The following is an 18,495-nucleotide window of genomic DNA, read 5'->3' as shown; positions in this document are numbered from 1 at the left end:
CTCTCATTCCACAGGACAGAATGCCTTTTGGGACCCCCCAAAAAATAGACCCCAAAAACTTTCATCCATAGGGGAATAAAATATAATGAGGTTGACCTGAGTGATTTTTATTGGCCATTTTGAATGGATTCACAAGAAATGTGGAACTAATCAGGGAAGTATTGGAAATAAACATTGTTATGGGCTAAATTTTTCCCCAAAAATTCACATGTTGAGGTCCTAACCCCTAATAATTCAGAATGTGATTGTATTGGTGATAGGACTTTTAAAAAGGTGATTAAAGTAAAATGAGATCACATTAGTGGGCTCCAATCTAATCTAACTGGGGTTCTTAGAAGAGAAGATTAGGACAGAGATGTCTACGCACACAGGGGAGAGACCATGTGAGGACATAGTGAGAAGGCAGCTATCTGCGAGCCCAGCAGAGAGGCCTCAGGAGAAGCTCACCTTGCCCATACCTTGATCTTGGACTTCTAGCCTTCAGAACCGAGATCATAAACGTGTGTTGCAAAATCCCACATGGTCTGTGGGATTTTGTTGACAAAGTATGAGCTAACATGAAGGTACAAATGCCAAAAATAAAAGAAATCAGGCTACAGATGAAAGGACCTTAATAAACTCTTTCCCTGTCTCCTGTGACTTCAGAGCAGTGTATCACTTTGAGGGGTTTGAGGGAAGGGCCAGGCTCTTCGATGAACTGTGGTGATTCACTGACATTATGGGCCCTGCCCCAATTGAAACCAGAGAATCTAGTCAACGTATCTCTAAGGCCCCCTGAAAAGGTGTTTAGTCACTTAGAAAATGTGAGCAGAACCACTGGACAAAAATGACAGCAAAATTATTAGGAGTCTAAAAAGCAAACCACATTATAGCAACTGCTACTGCTAATAAAAAAGAACCAAAGATTTCACAGCACATATAATTTGAAAAATATAATTTCCCTGGATTTTGCAAAATAACCAGTCTCAGTTTTCTTGAATGAACACTAAATGCAGAATTCCTATAGACACCACTGAGACTGATGGTCCCCAATGGGCCTTAAAGCTATGTTGATGTGATTACATAAACTGTGCAAAAAGAAACTTACAAGTTATTCTCCTAATAAACAACTGGCTTTCTCGGTGCTAAAAGCATCTCATCTTATCAAATTTCAATTCTGTGGCCTCAGCATTTTCCCTACAAGACTTAAGTTTTCCATCATTTGTTTGCATCGCCTTCAGCCGCTTGCAGGTGTTTGCTTGAAAAGGAGTGGCATTTTCCAAGATATCAATAACCACTGTTCTAACTGCAGGAGCCAGTCTGGGAGCTTGAACTGCTTCCTGCCTATTTCCGAGACCCTTGATGTGATCAGCTATTACTCATCTTCTCTATCCTCATCAATGCCACTGGTGCCCATGACTCTGCCATTTCACATCTGCTGAGCACTTCCCCCAGAGCAGATGGAGCCACAGAAGGGCCGTGAGGTTCACTGGCATCAGCATGCTACTTGTTAGTACCTCGGGAAACAGGTTGCCTGGGAGTTGAAATTAAGAGCTGAAGTAAGGCTGATAATTAGTTCATGCCCTTCTGGATGCCCACTGTGAATAAGCACTCCCATCCATGGATTATAATCATTTGTGCTGTCACAGCAGATTGAAGGCCATCTATGGACTGGCCAAGGTCTATCTTTATCCATACATTTGACAGAAATACAGATGATTTCAATTACATTTATTTGGTGGGGGATTTTAAGGCATCATGCACTCAGATTTTAATTCGATAATAGTTTTTTGTTTTTTGTTTTTTTTAATATTTTATTTATTCATGAGAAATATATAGAGAGAGGCACACAGGCAGAGGGAGAAGCAGGCTGTGGGGAGTCCTACCCAAAGTAGGACTCGATCCCAGGATGCAGGGATCATGCCCTGAGCCAAAGGCAGGTGCTCAATAAGTGACCCACCCACGCAGCCCTCAACTAACAGTTTTAGAGTGGCACTGTTCACTAAGAATATAAGCAAAGCCTCATTTATCATTTAAAATTTCCTAGTTGCCACACTTAAAAAGTAAGATGCAAGTGCTAAAATTAATTTTAATAATATATTTTATTGGGTGTATATATATATATTGGGTTATGATATAACCAAAATAGTAACATTTTGACATGTAACCAATATTTTAAAACCATTGAAGAGATATTTTATGTTCTTTTTTTTGTAGTAAATCTTCTAAATCTGATATATTTTCATTGTCTACCTCATGTACTAAATTTCAACCAGAAATGCTTGGTCTGTATATAGATTTCATAAAATTTACAGTGAAAAATAGTAGATTCATTCATATATCCAAAGTTGTTCCAAACAAAAATTGAATTATTAGGTCTTAAACTTAGATTCAGTTAGATTAAAAATTCAGCTCTTCAATGCACTAGATATTTTTCAAGGGCTCAGTAATTATGTGTGTCCAGTGGCTGCCATAATGGACAGTGAGACCTGAGCACCTACTATGCGTATCACAGCAGGTTAAGACAAGGATGAGTCAGACAGAGCCCCTATTTCCCCTGGCTGGGAAAGCCTATGTACACAAACAGCAACAATGTAAAGCAGGTTAAATAGACAGGAAAGCTTCCAAGGAGGAAAGGGAATGCACAGAGGAAGGCCCATGGCAAAGACACAAACATTTAGAGATTGGTAATTATGGTTGAGCATATGCCTAGGAGGGTAGAAATTAAAGTTTAAAAAGACAGCCTGGGACAGTTCTGGTGATAGCTTCAAATAGCAAGCCAAAGAGTTTGTCCTTAATCCACAGTTAATGGGGAATAGGTTTCTGGTGAAGATGAATCTTTCGGAAAGATCCACTTAGTGCTGATGCGGATGGCTTGGTGGCTAAAAAACCAATTAGCTTCTGAGCCAGTCGAAGCAAAATATAATGAAAAAAATGAGGGAGGCACTAGGTAAGGAAAGAAAATTTGTAATTTAATAAATATGTACATAAGGATACCAGGACTTGGCAATGTGACCAGGAACTCAAAGAAAAAGAGGAATTAGAGAATTCTATAGCAACTAACATAAAGAAGTGCAGATGAAAGGCTGGATGGGAAAAGTTATTTTCTAATGTATCTGCATACAAATGTTTTAAAAGGAGTCGGAAAAAAAAAGGAGTCAGAATATATGTGCACAAGGGCTGTGGAGGGGGTGGGAGGAGACCTTTGGGCAGACATGAAGTCAATATCTATTTATAGAACAGTCAAATTAGCAGAATGGGCAACTTTCTTAGAAATAATGTATACCATGGTGGGGGGCTGCAAGGAGGGAATCTGAGTAAATTATATTACAGTACTATTTGTTAGAAAGCTAGGCAGCTGTTAAAAATTACTGCTCTTAAATTATATCAAAGGATATGGAAAGCTGCTTAAGATACACTTTTAAATGAGAACTTGCAGCTTGGATAATAAGATTCCAATTTTATTTAAAAAGGATTTATACCTAAGTTCTATATAGCATGGAAAACGTGTAGAAGGACCCATGCCATGTTATCTCTGCGGAGAAAGACCGAAGGGGCCACGGCTTTTACTTTTTATATTTTGCTCTTGCTTGAAATTGCTATAGAGGACACATTATTTGAATTTTGAAAAGGGAGACAAAGGAAAGGGTAAACTATGTATTCATACACCCAGAAAAATGACTGAAAGGATTTATATCAAAAAATTATCTAAGCCAAAAAAAAATATGAGTCATTTTAATTTTCTTATTACACACTTTTTTAGATTGTAAAATAAATATGCAATACCTCTACAACCAGAAAAAAGTCATAAAAGGAAATAATCTATAATACGGATGGTACAGTCAATTTTAAATCTGTTTGCAAAGCCACAGGTTACAGGGCTGGGTGTTCTTTAAAGAGGTTTGGATCCAATTTCTTTTACTTCTTTGGGGCTCATGCTTACTTTTATTGCTGTTGAAGTGATTTCCACATTTTTTTTAATGATTTCCATTCAGTGTGGCCAAAAAGGAAAATCAGGGCCAACCACACGGCGAGCCTTCCTGAGAGGAGACAAAAAGCCTCTGTAACCTGTGGAATGAAAATTTTACCAGGAGAACGTGACTCTTTTGTCATGAATGACTTCAATTGCTGGTGGACAGAAATTTTTAAAGAGAACAAAGAGCATGGAAGCGATTTCAGTGCTCTTGTTGTCAATCCCCGCCAAGCACGCTAGTAACTTTATATTATAATGATGGCAACAAAGAACAAGGTATCCCATTCACCACCAGGCTGCTGCACCCAGAGGGTCCCAGGCCTTCGCAGGGCCTTTCACTGAAGTGGAACGGAGAAGGAACTCTCAAGGAGTGCCAAAAGGACTGTGAGCAAGTAAATCATCATCAACCATGTAAATACTGGCAGAGAATGGGTACGGAGATGAAAAGGTGCCTTCTGATCATTCACCAATGGAAATATGTGTACTAAATCAGGGTGCTTTCTGTCTGACATGGTTGTTTTTACTGAACAGTTAAGCGCCCAAGGAAATACCAGTTGGGTCTTAAAGACAATTTATAGCTAGGCTGGCCTCATTGCACCTGGCTGTGTTTTGACAGCAGGTTTCGTCAGTTTATAGCAGAAATTCTTGTCTACACTATAAGCTGTCACAAATGCAACTAGACCTTGGAAAAAATGTACGGCTCAGAGGCAAATCTCTCCCTCCGCCACACCCCTCCCCCTTTTAATGAAAAGTAAAAGCCTCCCACTGGTGGCAAAGCCGCCTTCTCTTCAGGGGAAATTAGGGAGCCTCCAGGGACTGAGATGGTCAGCCCAGCGTTTCAGCCCAAGTGGGGTGCGCCTGCTTCTGGGCACTCGATTAAGGACTCTTTCTTTTCTCTTCCCTCGGGGCTAACTGCTGAATACAGCGGCCTTGTTGTTTGGAGCCAGGAAATTTCGGGATTCTGCTCTCTGAGCTCCCCACTCTTCCCAGCTTTCAGGCCACGGAAAGAATGTCTGGGCGCCTTGCAACCGCCTGGCCTGGGAACACAAGGCCCACAGCTTTGCGAATGCCCTCTGCCCCCATCTGAAACAAGAAGGCAATGCTTGGCTATTTGGGATCAGACAAACCTTAACTTTGTTTCTGAGATTTTTCTACTCCGTGAATGGCTGGCTTTGGAAGTCCCCAGCTTAGAAATCACAGGACCTCATTATAATACATCCAAGATGAGAGCGCTGCCTCCCAGGACCAGGTGCTGCCTTCCCCACCTCTGTTTTGTTTTGTTTTGAGACCTCAGGATTTTATTCTTTTTTGCTCCCAGAAGGATCGGGCCAAACAAATAACTTTTAACAGGTGTCACACGTCCCTGAACAGAAGGCATCGCATCCTTTTTAGGAACAAGTTCATGGCGGCATTTTCCCCTCTGTGATAGCACAGACAAAGATGTGAAGAGAGGGCTGAAAAGGTAATGGAGAGCGGTCCCTCCTGTTCCTTAATTTCATGGTTCACAGACATTCGTTGACATTCAGACACTCCCAAGGGGAAGCTCATATAACCAGCCGTGAAACTAGAAACTAGCTAGCTAGGGGGGCTGCTTGCCTGGGCCCCAGCAGAGTTTGTCACAGCCATGGGGGTCCACTCCCAGGCACCAGGGCTCACCACAATGGGTCTGCAGCTGCTTGGGGTGGGAGGCAGCCCAGACAGGGAGGCTCCAGGCCTGCAGCGTCCTGTGACCAGCCCCACGCAAGATGACCCCTCACCTTCCCAGGGCCAATGCTCTGGCAGGGGTCAGACTCCAGGAAGCACAGGCCCTGGTGAGGCGGGAGGCTCCCGGCCAGGCAGTGCCCATGGAGCTGGGGCTGGTTAGGAACATGTCTCCCTTGGAGGTGCCCACAGGCTGAGAGAGAGGGAGACACTGGAACAGCCTTCAGCGGGGACACAGACATGAATCTACATGGCTCACGCAGAACGAGAGAAGGAAACCGAGGGGCGGCTGCCCTGGGGAAATAGGGAGCAGTAAGGGCGTGATGGGCAGGGGCAAGCTGCAGGCCAGCCAGCTCACTGCCACATCTGGCTGCCTCCAAAAAGCAGAGCTGGAGGCCACCTGCTCAACCACTGGCGGCTTTGAGGTGTTGCCTGATGACACTGCTCAAAATACACACCACTCTTGGCAAGGTCTCATGTCATACATGGTTCAAGATCAACCAGCATGCCCACCTACAGCGCCACAGCCCCTTGAGGCAGAGACTAGAGGCATGTGCCATGATTGCAGTTGGAAAGGGTGGGAGACCATCACTCTCCCGACTTACAGATACTCCAGCTCAATCTGGTGCTTACTTTTATGTCCACACATACAAACAGGTCATTGTCAAAACGAAACAGCAGCAAGCTTCACTACCCGTCACAGACCCTTGTGAGCTGTAATGTTGAGCGCACCTGTGGTATTCCAGAACTCTCAAGCCAGTCTCGGAAGATGTTTTCCACAGACAAGTCAAGCCTTTAAAAGTGAAAAAAAAGTCAAGGATTAAAACGTTACAGAGCCCTTATGACATGCACAGCATCTTTCTCTCTAACCTTTTGGGTACCTCCTAGCATCGATCCTTCCATAGAAGTTCCTGTTCTCTGGAAGAAGCAATGCTGTCCCGGGTCAAAGGGCAGAAGGGGCCCCAGTGATGCTCAGTGCAGCTCCCGTCAACAGGAATGAACACGATTAATTCACAAATCAGAGGCACGCTACAATCAGTGCTGTTTCTGCCTTAACAGGAACTGTTTGGCTGGGAGCACCAATTTGGGGAGGATGGGGCATGTCCCCAGGAAACATCCGGCACTACAGCTTCATCCCGAGTTGGCAGCAACGTGAAATTGGAACTCTACCGCACTTAGCGCATCGAAACGACATGTGAACTTTGTCATGACTAGGGGCTGCGACAGCACAAATGGCACAACTCATGGTCGGAGCACAGAGCGGCTCAGCTGCGGTATGCCTGCCTGGTTTCCAGGCATCTGAAGCAGGCCCACAGGCTGCTTTACTTGAAATATTACACTTCCTCCTCATCTAACCCAAAGTCAGCTGAAATTCTTTTGGTTTCATGTCCTGCTGATTTGAACACTCCTTAAATTTGTGAAGTATTCAGTATGTTTAAGGTCAATAGACCTTAGGCTGTGTCTTCCTGGGCTAATGATGTTTAAAGCAATCCCTGCCCACTCCTAGACAACCCCTGCTCAGGTATCTGTATCAGAGACCTTCCCTGAACACTCCCCCAGATCATGTGTGTGGCATCCAGCACGCTCCCTGTCCTCTGCATCACAGCACCCAACAGTTTGTGACAGCCACTTATTTTGATTACTTGCCCTTTAACTGTCCCCACACTGGATCAAAGTCCTCTGAGATGGGGTTCCATGGTTGTTTTACTCACTCTAATCCAGAAGGGAGAACAGTTCCTGGGATAAAGGACAATTCCCATATTTTTATTTGAATGAATGAAAACACATTTCAGTGTTGACTCTATAGAAAGTATTCCCTTTTTTTTTTTTTTTTTTTTTTTAAATTTTTATTTATTTATGATAGTCACACACACACACAGAGAGAGAGAGAGAGAGAGAGGCAAAGACATAGGCAGAGGGAGAAGCAGGCTCCATGCACCGGGAGCCCGACGTGGGATTCGATCCCGGGTCTCCAGGATCACGCCCTGGGCCAAAGGCAGGCGCTAAACCGCTGCGCCACCCAGGGATCCCGAAAGTATTCCCTTTTAATTTAAAAATCACCTTTCCCAATAAGAGTGCTGTCCTTACAGCGAATGCAGGAGAGCCAAAGCAAGAGCTGACTCTGACCTGTGCTTTGTTGTGCTGTGGCATTCTAGGGAAACGGGCATCCTTAACCTTTGCACAACTTGGGAGGAAGATGGAGGTTTAGGAAGGATTTAGATAAGAGTGGTAGTGAGGATGGAGGGGTGGGTGCACTGGGTCCACATGGAGGGGGGTTCAATGTCTGGAAGAAGAGAGGTCTGGGAGTGACATCATGGCCCCTTTTGAGTGATTTTACAAAAGATGGCCAACAGCTGCTGTGCATCACAGTGGAGGAGCGAGGAGAGGCCAGGGACATAAATTTTCTTCAGCAAATTTTAGCTGAAACACACAATTTTAGAGGTGGCATGGGGAGGGGCTGGGGTTGGGCCCTGGAATATCACTGAGCAAGGACCAAGTCTTCACCAGAGAAAACTGAAAAATGGGCAACACTTCTCCCTGTGGCATTGGTTTGGTGGGTGCCCACAGGGCACGAGGTTCTGTGCAGGGCTGAGATGGGAACCCCCAAAGCATGACTGTCTAATAGCAGCAGTGCCACCACGCTAGTGCAAGAGGCCCTGGCTGCCCCAGGGTCCCAGCTAGAAGCTAGGAGGTGTGTTAGGGGAGCCTTCTTAAAGGAAGCAAAGATTGAACTATGTCATGGAGGAAGACTGTGCTGTCCCCAATGATGGGGCAGGACCAGTAAAATAGATGCAAAGTACATGCATGGCAAAGGGAGCTTTGCCCAAAGCCAGGCTCAACTGGGCTGGCACACAGAACGAGGTGAGGGATCCTGTAAGAACCCTGAAGTTCTGCCGCTGAGCCCTGGTTTAACTGAGGCGGCTCTGAGCATGTCTGTAGAGCGGCAAAAGGGACTTGAGGAAGAGTAACTGAGGAAAAAGAGGTTGGAGGCAGAGACCAAAGTGGAGGCTGTGAACAATTTGTGCCACAGTCTATGACCTGAACAGCTGCTTGGCCAACTTTGTGGTTATTCCACTGAAAAGTAGTAAGGCAAATTTTGCTTTGCAATTATTTTGTTTTTGCACACACAGGTGCTATTATAGAGTGGCACTAAAAACAAGCAAAAAAAACCCCTGTGCCCACTACCAAGCAAAGGCATAAAAGTAGTAGCTCCTGCTTGTTGAATACCTACTGTGTCTGAGGCACTGGAGAAAAAATCTCATGTAAGCTTCACGATATTTGCACAAGACCAGTATTATTATCCTCGTGTCAGAGATGAGCAAATGCAGGTTCTGGAAAGTCAGGGACTTATCCAAGGCCACAGAGATCCAAGTCTGGGTTGCCTGGCTGCAAAACCCCCACTTTTATTTCTTCACTGAACTTATGCATCATGATGCATTGGTCATGATTTTTTGGTGCCGGCAGGCCTGTGGACAAGAAGGCCCATGTTGGCTCCAAATAGCACTGTCTTCTCCTTCTTGTTCACGTCTCTCCTACTAGAGGCAGCCTGGCCCCTGCTGTGGCTTCCCTATTTGTCTGCCCTTGGATTACAGTTCTAAAGAGATGGGGAGACCCTTGGGAGGGGCAAAAGTGTGAGGGCAAGAGAGTTCATGGTTCAGCTGCATCCAGGAGCAAGAGACACTCTCCCGTGAATGAAAAGAACATGTGTTTTCAGATCACTTTCCTTAGGAAAGGTTCAAAGCATCTTATAACCATTATCACTTCATTCCTCATAATATCCTTATGAAGTGGGTGTCAATTGTTGTGTGGCTCCTAGCAGATGGAGAAACTGCAGCACAAGAAGACTGGCCAAAGTCAGGCCAGACAAAGGGCTAAAGAAAAGACCCAGGTTTCTAGACTCCCAGTAACAGTGCAGACTGAATCGCATTGATGCCTGTTTAGGGACTGCTAACAGGGAATGAGATTTTAAACTATGAGAGGATGATGAAAGCAATAACTCCAGCTGCTAAAAAAATTTTTTTAAGGTACTATAGGTGGCCTTACTTCCCAAGGAAATTATGAGAAATGTGTGATAATGCTGATTTTTTTTAAGTAGGCTCCACACCCAATATGGGGCTCGAACTCACAACCCCAAGATCAAGAGTCGCATGCTCTACCAACTGAGCCAGTGAGGTGTCCCAATAATGCTTAATTTGCAAGGAAGAAATGAACTGCATATTTGGAGGGAAAAAGTAACAATTATGTATTTTTTGCTGTTTCAATCGTAATTATTGAGATGACAATACAGGGGAATTTTTTAGGTCTGGGCTTGGATAGGTAGGCATGGTAAAGCAAAAGTTGACTTTTTCAAATCAAGACACTGAGAGTGTAAGCCAATGGTGAATGTTTCCCCTCTGAGATCATGTGGCTTAAATAATCACAACAACAAGCAGAAGCATTTCCACTTTGCTGGAACCCAGGACTTACAGGAAATTACTCTTCTGCATGTCTGATCACTATGGAAATTGATTTTATACAGATAGCTAAAAGTACACAGACCCACGACTGCATGCCCCCATATTTGTACTAGTGAGAGTTACCTCCGCCTCATTACCCAAGCCTCCTGGGTATCTGGAACAGCAGGTTGTTTTACCCTCTGGCTAGAGAGTTCCCTCTCTGCACTCCTACATCCTGTAAGGCAACTCTGAGGCTCAGACGTCTGTCTCCAGTTCCTCTGAGCTATAAATGTGGTCACACGTAGTTAACACAGCAGGGGAGAGAATATGTTGGACACTGGGGCATAATGCTGATGAGAGAAATAAGCTGTGTTTAAAGCTGAGAAAGTTGAAAGGCAGTGGCTCTTTTCTTCGTGATGTTAACATGCATAGAAATAGGCCCAGGCTTGTATGAAAATGGTATTGCACTTGCTATATTGCTTGTTCAGTTGATTTCTGAGGGCAGAGGGACGAGGATGGCGGGACTAACAGCTGTATCTGCCACTTGTGCCTATCAACTTGCTGCCAATCAGAAGAGAGGTCTTCATCACTCTCGGCTCCTACCACAGCCCTTGAGATTCTAATGATCATGTCCTCTCTGCACCTCTGAAGGAAAGCACAATTTTCACAACCTTTTAAAGCCCCCCTCACAACTGTCACATGAACTAAACCACAGATGGAATGGACTTTGGAAGTGCAGGTACTGGGTGAATGCAAGCATTGGGGCCCTCAGTGCTCAGGGTCTGAAATGGAAAAGCACTCATTTTGCAATGCAACCAATATTCTTCACAGATTTGTAGATTTTCATAATTTAGGTTTTTAAGTTCCCTCTCTACATGTGGATACAAATAGTGTGCATCTTAGAACTGTGCATATGGTTACTTGTTACCTAATCAAAAGGAGTCGTTTGTGCTTGGGCAGATAATGAAGATGGCTGAGGTCACATCTATAAGTGAGCATTCACGAGCTCCATGGGGGAGGGAAGGCAGTGAATGAAACCAAACACATGGACATGCACAGGCAGACATAATAACACATGAGCAAAGAAAGAGCACAGTTGGTTAAGTGTCTGACTCTAGGTTTTGGCTCAGGTCATGATCTCAAGGTCGTGAGGTTGAGCCTCACGTCAGGCTCCAAGCTCAGCGTGGAGTCTGCTTAAGATTTTCTCTCCCTTTCTCCTCTGGTCTCTCCCTCTCTCTCAAATAAATAAATGAATCTTAAAAAAAAAAAAAAAAAAAGAGCCACTGTTTGATATGGTTACAGTATCAGGTGGGCAGGGCACTCACTCTTATATGAGGACTCGCTGGTGCCCAGGATCTGCTTGGATTTCCTTCTAAGCATTTTTAGCTTTTTCTTCCCTTGGTCTCAGAAAACATCAACATTTACACAGAAACCTCACATTGAAGATGTCTAAAACACAACTCCTCCCTTCCTCCTTCAAATGCTCTCCTTTCCACTCTCTCCGCCCCCCACTAATTCCCAAGACAAACTCCCCTGCCCACTCTGCTTCCAGTGCTACTTCAGAGTGTCACTGAGTGGCCAAGAATGAGAGATCAGGTTCCAGCTCTAGATCTCCTGAGTGAACAGCTGTCTTGAGGGGCACCTGGGTGGCTCAGTCGGCTAAGCAACTGCCTTCACCTCAGGTACTTCATTCAGCTCAGGTTGTGATCCCAGAGCTGCAGGATTGAGTCCCGAGTCTCTGTGCCCCTGCCCCACTCATTCTCTCTCTCTCTGTGACTTCTAGTCCACCCATCTCACATATACCTTCCACAGCATCCCCTGGAGCATCTTCCCAATCTGCTGATGGCACTTTCCTATTTAGAACTTTTAATGGCACTTCTTTACCTGAAGGCTCGAGGCTAGGACACTTGGGCCTTTCCCGGTGTGCCAAGGACTCTGAAACTCCCCAAAGCACTTCCCACACTGAGTCATAATCTGTTTTCATGCCTATCTCTATGTCGATTAGGAGCATCCTGTAGGCGGGGGATGGAACCTATTCCTTTCTGTCCTCTAGTCTCCAGCCTAAAGCCTGGTACAGGAGGAGCTCAATGGGTAAGTTAAATTAATCAGAGCAGGAGAACCATGCAAAAACAGTGTGACATAGAGGATACTGGCCCCTGAACACTAACTGGCTGGTCTATCTGAAGAATCTTGCCCCGCTCACAATGGCTCACATGCCTGACAGATGTGCCCAAGGATCAGCTTGCATCAGGGCCACAGATTGGAGGCTCCAGGGGTAGATGTAGGACCTTTGGAGCCCCAGATAAAATTGGTACAATATGCTGCATAGATAAAAGGCCAAACGGTCTGTTTTAATACCTGAATTAGATTCTGAGATTAGTTAGCAGGAAAGAAGATGCTTGAATTTCAAAAAGTATTCTGATATACTTGCTGAAATAGGTTCATTGCAGGAAGGAAATCACCTTAACTTTTAAGGGAAATTTTAAAAGGCAGCTTAAACCTGCTGGCCTAAATATGACCCTGACTGAGTAAGGTGTCCTCTCGGGGTGGGGTGTGAAGGTTGGTGGTCAGTGGCCACCCTTAAACAGAGATGCTGCTCTGCCACCATCGCAACAAAAATCTCTTTATGGGTTCAACAGCATGTTCCTTGATACATATTCAAAATGACAAGATCCAGGTTCCCTGGAGCCAGAGGGCTTGGGGCCACACCCATGAACTTCATAACCTTATTAGGAAGAGGATGAAAAGAAAGAAGCCGTCCCAAACTAAAAATGCACTTTGTTGCTTCCGTGAAATTTGCTGTATTTGTGCCTTAAGAAATTCTTCCAAAAGAATGTATAGTAACAGACTTTGGTAATAGGAATACACCATTTCTAGTAATTGTCTTTTCTTTTTTTTTCTTGCAAGGAAACTGCTCCATTTTATCAGGAAACTCAAAAAGTTATTCCAGGGCAGGTACAGAAGAAAAGGTGAAAAAAAACGTATCTTGCAGGTAAACTGCTGTCCTAACCTTAGGAACATTTGGATGCGATTCTTGCAAGAAGAAAATCCATGTGTTTGTGTAAAAAGAAAGGATGGTAAATCTGAAACATTTCAGACTTTCCAAAACAAGCCACACTTCCTTCAAAACAGCCTTTCGAAAAGCTAATTATCTTAGCCAATTACTAAGGCTCCATGCAATCTCCCTAGGTAAGACTTCCTTCGGCATCAAAAAGCATGAACAGAGAGAAGTAGAGATAAAGAAATTTATCAAGTAATATGGGTATGCTCATTCTGTATGATGTACTGGCTTGCTTTATGTGTGTGTGTTCACATTGAATTTAAAAAAACAAGCAGCTGACAATAACGCTTCTCTTGAAGCAAGAATTGGGAGTAGAAGGTGGAAGATGGGGAGATTAAACAAAAGGCCAGGCAAAGATCAAATACCAGTCTAAACTCTGATGTAGGTCCCTTCTCTCCTGAACATGCCTCAGTGCTTTTACTGATAAAGTAGGGACAGACATGCAATGCACCTAACAGTGCTGGCTGAAGGACTAACTGAGGGCCTGCATGTGGAAGTGCTGGCCTACAATAAGCACTATGATGACGACAGTGGTGGTGGAGTACTGTAATAAGGATTATGTGATTTACTGTATGTAGATCCTTATATACAGGGCCTGAGGCCCAGAAGATAACTATTCCTATACCTGTAACAATCATCGATTGTACACCTGTCACAAAGGTTATCTCCTGTATTACCCCCAAGGGTGAAAACCTGAAATTTGGATGGATGAAGTAACTTGCTACAAATCTCAGAGCTGGGAAGGAGCCACACTGGGGTGAGAACTTAGGAGAGCCTGACTTCAAATCCCATGTTCTTATTACTGCACTAGACTTTTACCTTCAATTAAATAGCATTTCCTTATATTAAGGCATGTTAACTAGAGAACCTGAACTTAGAACTTCCCTCTCCCCGACTCTTTTTCACAGCAGCTGAGGCCATGAAGTGTCCTTGGCTTGTCTCTCATATTACTTTCAGGGTTTCTGACCCTGGGCCTTCCCTCCTAACACTGCGTGCTCTGGCTCCCAACATCCATGTGGGCCTAGTTCTAAGTCTGGTTGATTGTCTTGGGATTCCTACTGCCTGGGTTAGGTCCCTACTTCTGTTACAGGATGAAGATGGAACTTTCTAGACTGTAACAAACCAAACAATGGCAGGGTCATTTTTAACATTAAAAGTAAAACTGGGCTCTTAATTCCTAAATTGGTCCTCACCTTTTTTCTTCTGGGATGTTCTCCAACAGCATTTGAAGGAAATCCTGGAATAAGAAAAAAGCAAATCATTAAAGATGTCCATCAATAAATAACTCTGTCCGGAATCATGCCAGGGCCCGAGTGCTCCCAGCTGCTGACAGATCACCTGCTAGGAAAGCTAGGCCTGTGTTGACTTATTAGACTATATACACTATTTATTAATTTACCAGGGCTTCAAGCCAATCAGTTAAAGAGATTTGTTTTGTAAAAACCGCAAATTGAAAAATGTACTGTTTGTTATTTTTACCTAACCCAAAAGTTTATTTCAAGTTTAACTATTTTCAAAAGGCTGACCATAGATAGCATAAAGCATAATCCCCTCTCTACTTAACCATGTTTTCCTCCTCCTGAGCTTTCCTTAGAGATCCTGTTACACCTCAACACTCTCAACTCTAAGAGGCTAGTAACTAACTTACAACATTCTTGCATTGTTCTATGGAAAGATAAAGACAGGGGTGCCTGGCTGACTCAGTCAGTAGAGCAAGGGACCCTTGATTTCAAGGTTGTGAGTTTGAGGCCCACACTGGGTATAGAGATTACCTAAAACAAAACAAAACAAAACAAAACAAAAAACTGGAAAAAAAAAAAAAAGAGAGAGATGAAGACAAAAATCAAGACAATATCCCAGTGGAGGAATAAAGATGTCACAATTGGAATGGTTCAAGGGTCCCTGCCTTAGTCTGAAGCTGCTTCTAGTGCCACCATGCAATCTTCTTTCATTTCACATTTAGGATCTTTCAATAATAGATTTTTTTTAACCTAAATGCATAACTTAGACACACCTATTTTTCCCCCTGTACTATGGAAATTTTCCAACACACTCAAAAGTGGAGAATATAATTAACCTTCATGTACCCATCAACCCACAGTCAATCTGTCCTAACCTCTCACCTGCCTCCTATATTATTAAGAAGTGAATCCCAAATGTTATATGATGTCATCAGCCAATGTTTCAGTAAATATCTCTAAAAAATAAGGACTCTTCTAAAAACATAACCACAGTACCATAGGCCTAAACAAATTCACATATGAATGTTCAAGATTACATTTATATTTAATTCACACCTTAAGTTTTGTGACCAATCTTCTTCAGCCCATTTAATTCTAGAATCTTCATTTGGTCTCAATCAGATTTGTCAGATAAAATACAGGACGCCCAGTTAAATTGGGGGCACTAAAAAATTATTTGTTGTTTATCTGAAATTTGAATGTAAGTAGGAATTGTACATTTTTATTTGCTGAGTGACCCAAGGCCAGTGTTAACCCTGAGTTATCTGAAGGGTTTGATAAGATACATTTTGAATAAATACAGAACATGAAAGAGAGAAGAATATTTAACTTTTTGGACTTGATATTGAATGAATAAGATCTATACTTCAAGTTTTTCTTTTAATAAACTAAAAATAATCTTTTAAAGCAGGTCTTTTTTTTTTTTTAAGATTTTATTTATTTATTCATGAGAGACAGTGAGAGAGGCAGAGACACAGGTGGAGGGAGAAGCAGGCTCCACACAAGGAGCCCAAAGCAGGACTCGATCCCAAGACCCCGGGATCACACCCTGAGCCAAAGGCAGACGCTCAACCACTGAGCCACCCAGGTACCCCTAAAACAGGTCCTTTAAAAAGGGGCCTGTGTGTAAGCCCAGATGACCGATTATGACACTACCACACCAGAATTCCTTCAGAAAGAAACCACACCCTTCTCCTCACCCCCAAGAATCAAGTCTGCAGATCCAGAGTCAGCACAGGGCTCTGATGAGTTCCATTTAAGACTCAATGAGATGGAAGCAGCACCGACGTTCATATTATAAACAGATGGAATTAGATAGGAATGGAAATCTGCAAACAATTTGTATGATGTGGTGTTCTCTCCACCATGGCACTAAGCACAGACACCGTCCCTTTCTGTGTGCGTACAGGTGGCTAGGGCCATTTCTGCCAGCAGCAAAGCCTTCCTATTAAGAGCACTAATGAAAGATTTATTTCTCCTAACTTCTGTTCTCCAAGTCATTATATGTCTATTGCTGCTTCACCTACAATAAATGATACAAAGATACAATTAACAAAACTAATATTAAAAACATGGATTGTGTAGTCTAAATGGAAATGGACAATTCCAAATAGAATAATGTCTCGCATTCTAGCACCGGCAGCGGCTATATGGAAAAGAAAAGGAAATAAGTACTATCTAGAATGTGAAGAATTATTTTTAAATAATTCTTAATAATTTTTAATAATAATTTTTAAATTATTTTCATTTGACATTCTTAAAGCCATTATTTTTATAATTTTAACAATTATTTTACAAAAAAGTTAAATAATAAATTAATTTATCACAATCTGATATATTGATTACTTTGCAAATATTTTACTGGCTTATTGGCAGTATTCTTGCTTCTTAAAAATTTGAGTGCTATAATGATAATTTCTTACTAAATTTGCTTCATTACCTCCTTATAGTCCATATCAGCTTATCCCATGTTTGTCCAGTTATTTATGCTCAATTATATGGGGAAGGAGAAATGACACTAACTCAATGACAAGAGGGAGAAATTGAATTGCAGGAGGAGCAGGAAATTCAGAGTTAACCTTAATTCTGCCCTTTTACATTTTCCAATTACGATTGGATCTTTCTTTATAGGACTGCAAAGTACAATGTTCCAGATTTCATGTGAATATAGGAAAAGTACAGGAGGTCCCCAAAGAATCTTGCTTTATTTTTAAGAAACCTTGTTCTACCTCCTAGTAGGTGGCCACCTGTCTCTCCTGCCTTAGGGCTGAGACCTGGAGGTCACAAAGCAGCTTGCTAGAGGCTCCCCACCAATACTAGGGACAACAGGTCTAGAGGATCACAATGGATCACAAAACCCCAGCACCTTGAGCACCTCTAAGTCATGGCACCTGTATTCCCACAGGCTATGTGAATGCCCATCCACAGTGCCAGATGCTCTGTCTGGGCTCCATGCAATCCAAAGAGATTCTTGGCCCATTGCTGCACCAGCTATCATTGGAACCAACCCTATTGGCCCTTCTTACTCCTTTCATAGACCCAATCGTTAATCATAACATGCTAGTTTTCCTGGTTCTTTTTGTAAACTGGAATACACCCTTAGAGTGGACTTATTATATAGAAGCTTTTCCCCACTTTCCACAATAGGAGGACATAAAAAGAAAAATACCTCCTATGATTATTCCTTCCCTCACCAACATCTTTTCAATTCTTTCATCTGTCTCCCCTCTTCCCTTCAGCATGTTGGCAATTTTGTAAAGGCAAATTACAAATCTTAACTGGACAAGGAGAGCTTCCTTCAAGTCTGATTCTAGAATTGTGAACAAAGTTAGCTAGCAACAAATGCCAGAATCCTAGTTTGTCACCACTACAGTATGCCAGAAAAATATTAAAATCAAAGGCAAACAAACAAAAAACAAACAAACAAAAAAAACAAAGAAGGCCTCCTGCTGTTTTGACTGTGGGCTAGGATACAATTTTATGTGGATCCTTGGAAATTGTTACAAGGCCTCACTCCAATCAAAAAATACATTCTTTGAGAATATTTTTTCATTTCTTATTCTCTTAATAATCTATATGCTAGCCAGGTCAGTCCCAGACAGCTTATTTTGATTAATATCTAACAACATTACATTATGCATGATTTAAAAAAAAAAAAACTATACTGATTTTTGGTACATGGGTAATTTGGTAATTATTTTTTAGTCCTGATAAAAATAATCAATAAAAAGCAGGTACACATAGATTCTACCAGATAAACTGGCAATGGCCTGATAATTGCACAGGTTTAGCAATTTCTTTCAGATGTTTTATGAATAATTACCATGGTCATGGGGAGGTGGAAGTAAGAGAGACAAAAAAAAAAAAAAACATATAATTTAAGCAAGGACAGGGTTGGCAGGATAAGGACTGAGACATGAAATGGCCAAGAAGAAGTCACTGCTAACTTGCAGTGGGGACTAGGACAGGGATAATACCAAAATGTTGGACAGGCAGGGTGTTCACAAAGGAAAAAGAAGAAATTGAAAGACTTCTGAAAAAAGAAACTGGATCACAGCCTTCCTCATCACTACAAAGCAAAATAAACAAAAATACAATCCACTA

General features: G+C 42.6%; 1 protein-coding gene across 35 annotated transcripts in view; it reads right to left on the bottom strand.

Annotated features, from left to right (window-relative positions):
- Positions 1 to 18,495, bottom strand: part of AOPEP (aminopeptidase O (putative)) — a 334,839-nt gene that overhangs the window by 92,730 nt on the left and 223,614 nt on the right. For all 35 annotated transcript variants that reach the window (XR_012002590.1, XR_012002591.1, XR_012002585.1 and 32 more), the window contains 2 exons: positions 14,344 to 14,387; positions 6,386 to 6,446 (listed from right to left, as the gene is read on the bottom strand). Coding sequence is in view for 22 of the 35 variants with exons in the window: in XM_072763609.1 (XP_072619710.1) it covers positions 6,386 to 6,446; positions 14,344 to 14,387 (105 nt within the window). In the remaining 13 variants the exon portion in view is untranslated. The remainder of the gene's footprint in view (positions 1 to 6,385; positions 6,447 to 14,343; positions 14,388 to 18,495) is intronic.

The sequence above is a fragment of the Vulpes vulpes genome, chromosome 1 (assembly GCF_048418805.1).
Source record: "Vulpes vulpes isolate BD-2025 chromosome 1, VulVul3, whole genome shotgun sequence".
Lineage (NCBI taxonomy): Eukaryota > Metazoa > Chordata > Mammalia > Carnivora > Canidae > Vulpes > Vulpes vulpes.
The sequence above is the reverse complement of the archived record's forward strand: the minus strand, read 5'-3'. Positions and strand labels throughout refer to the sequence as shown.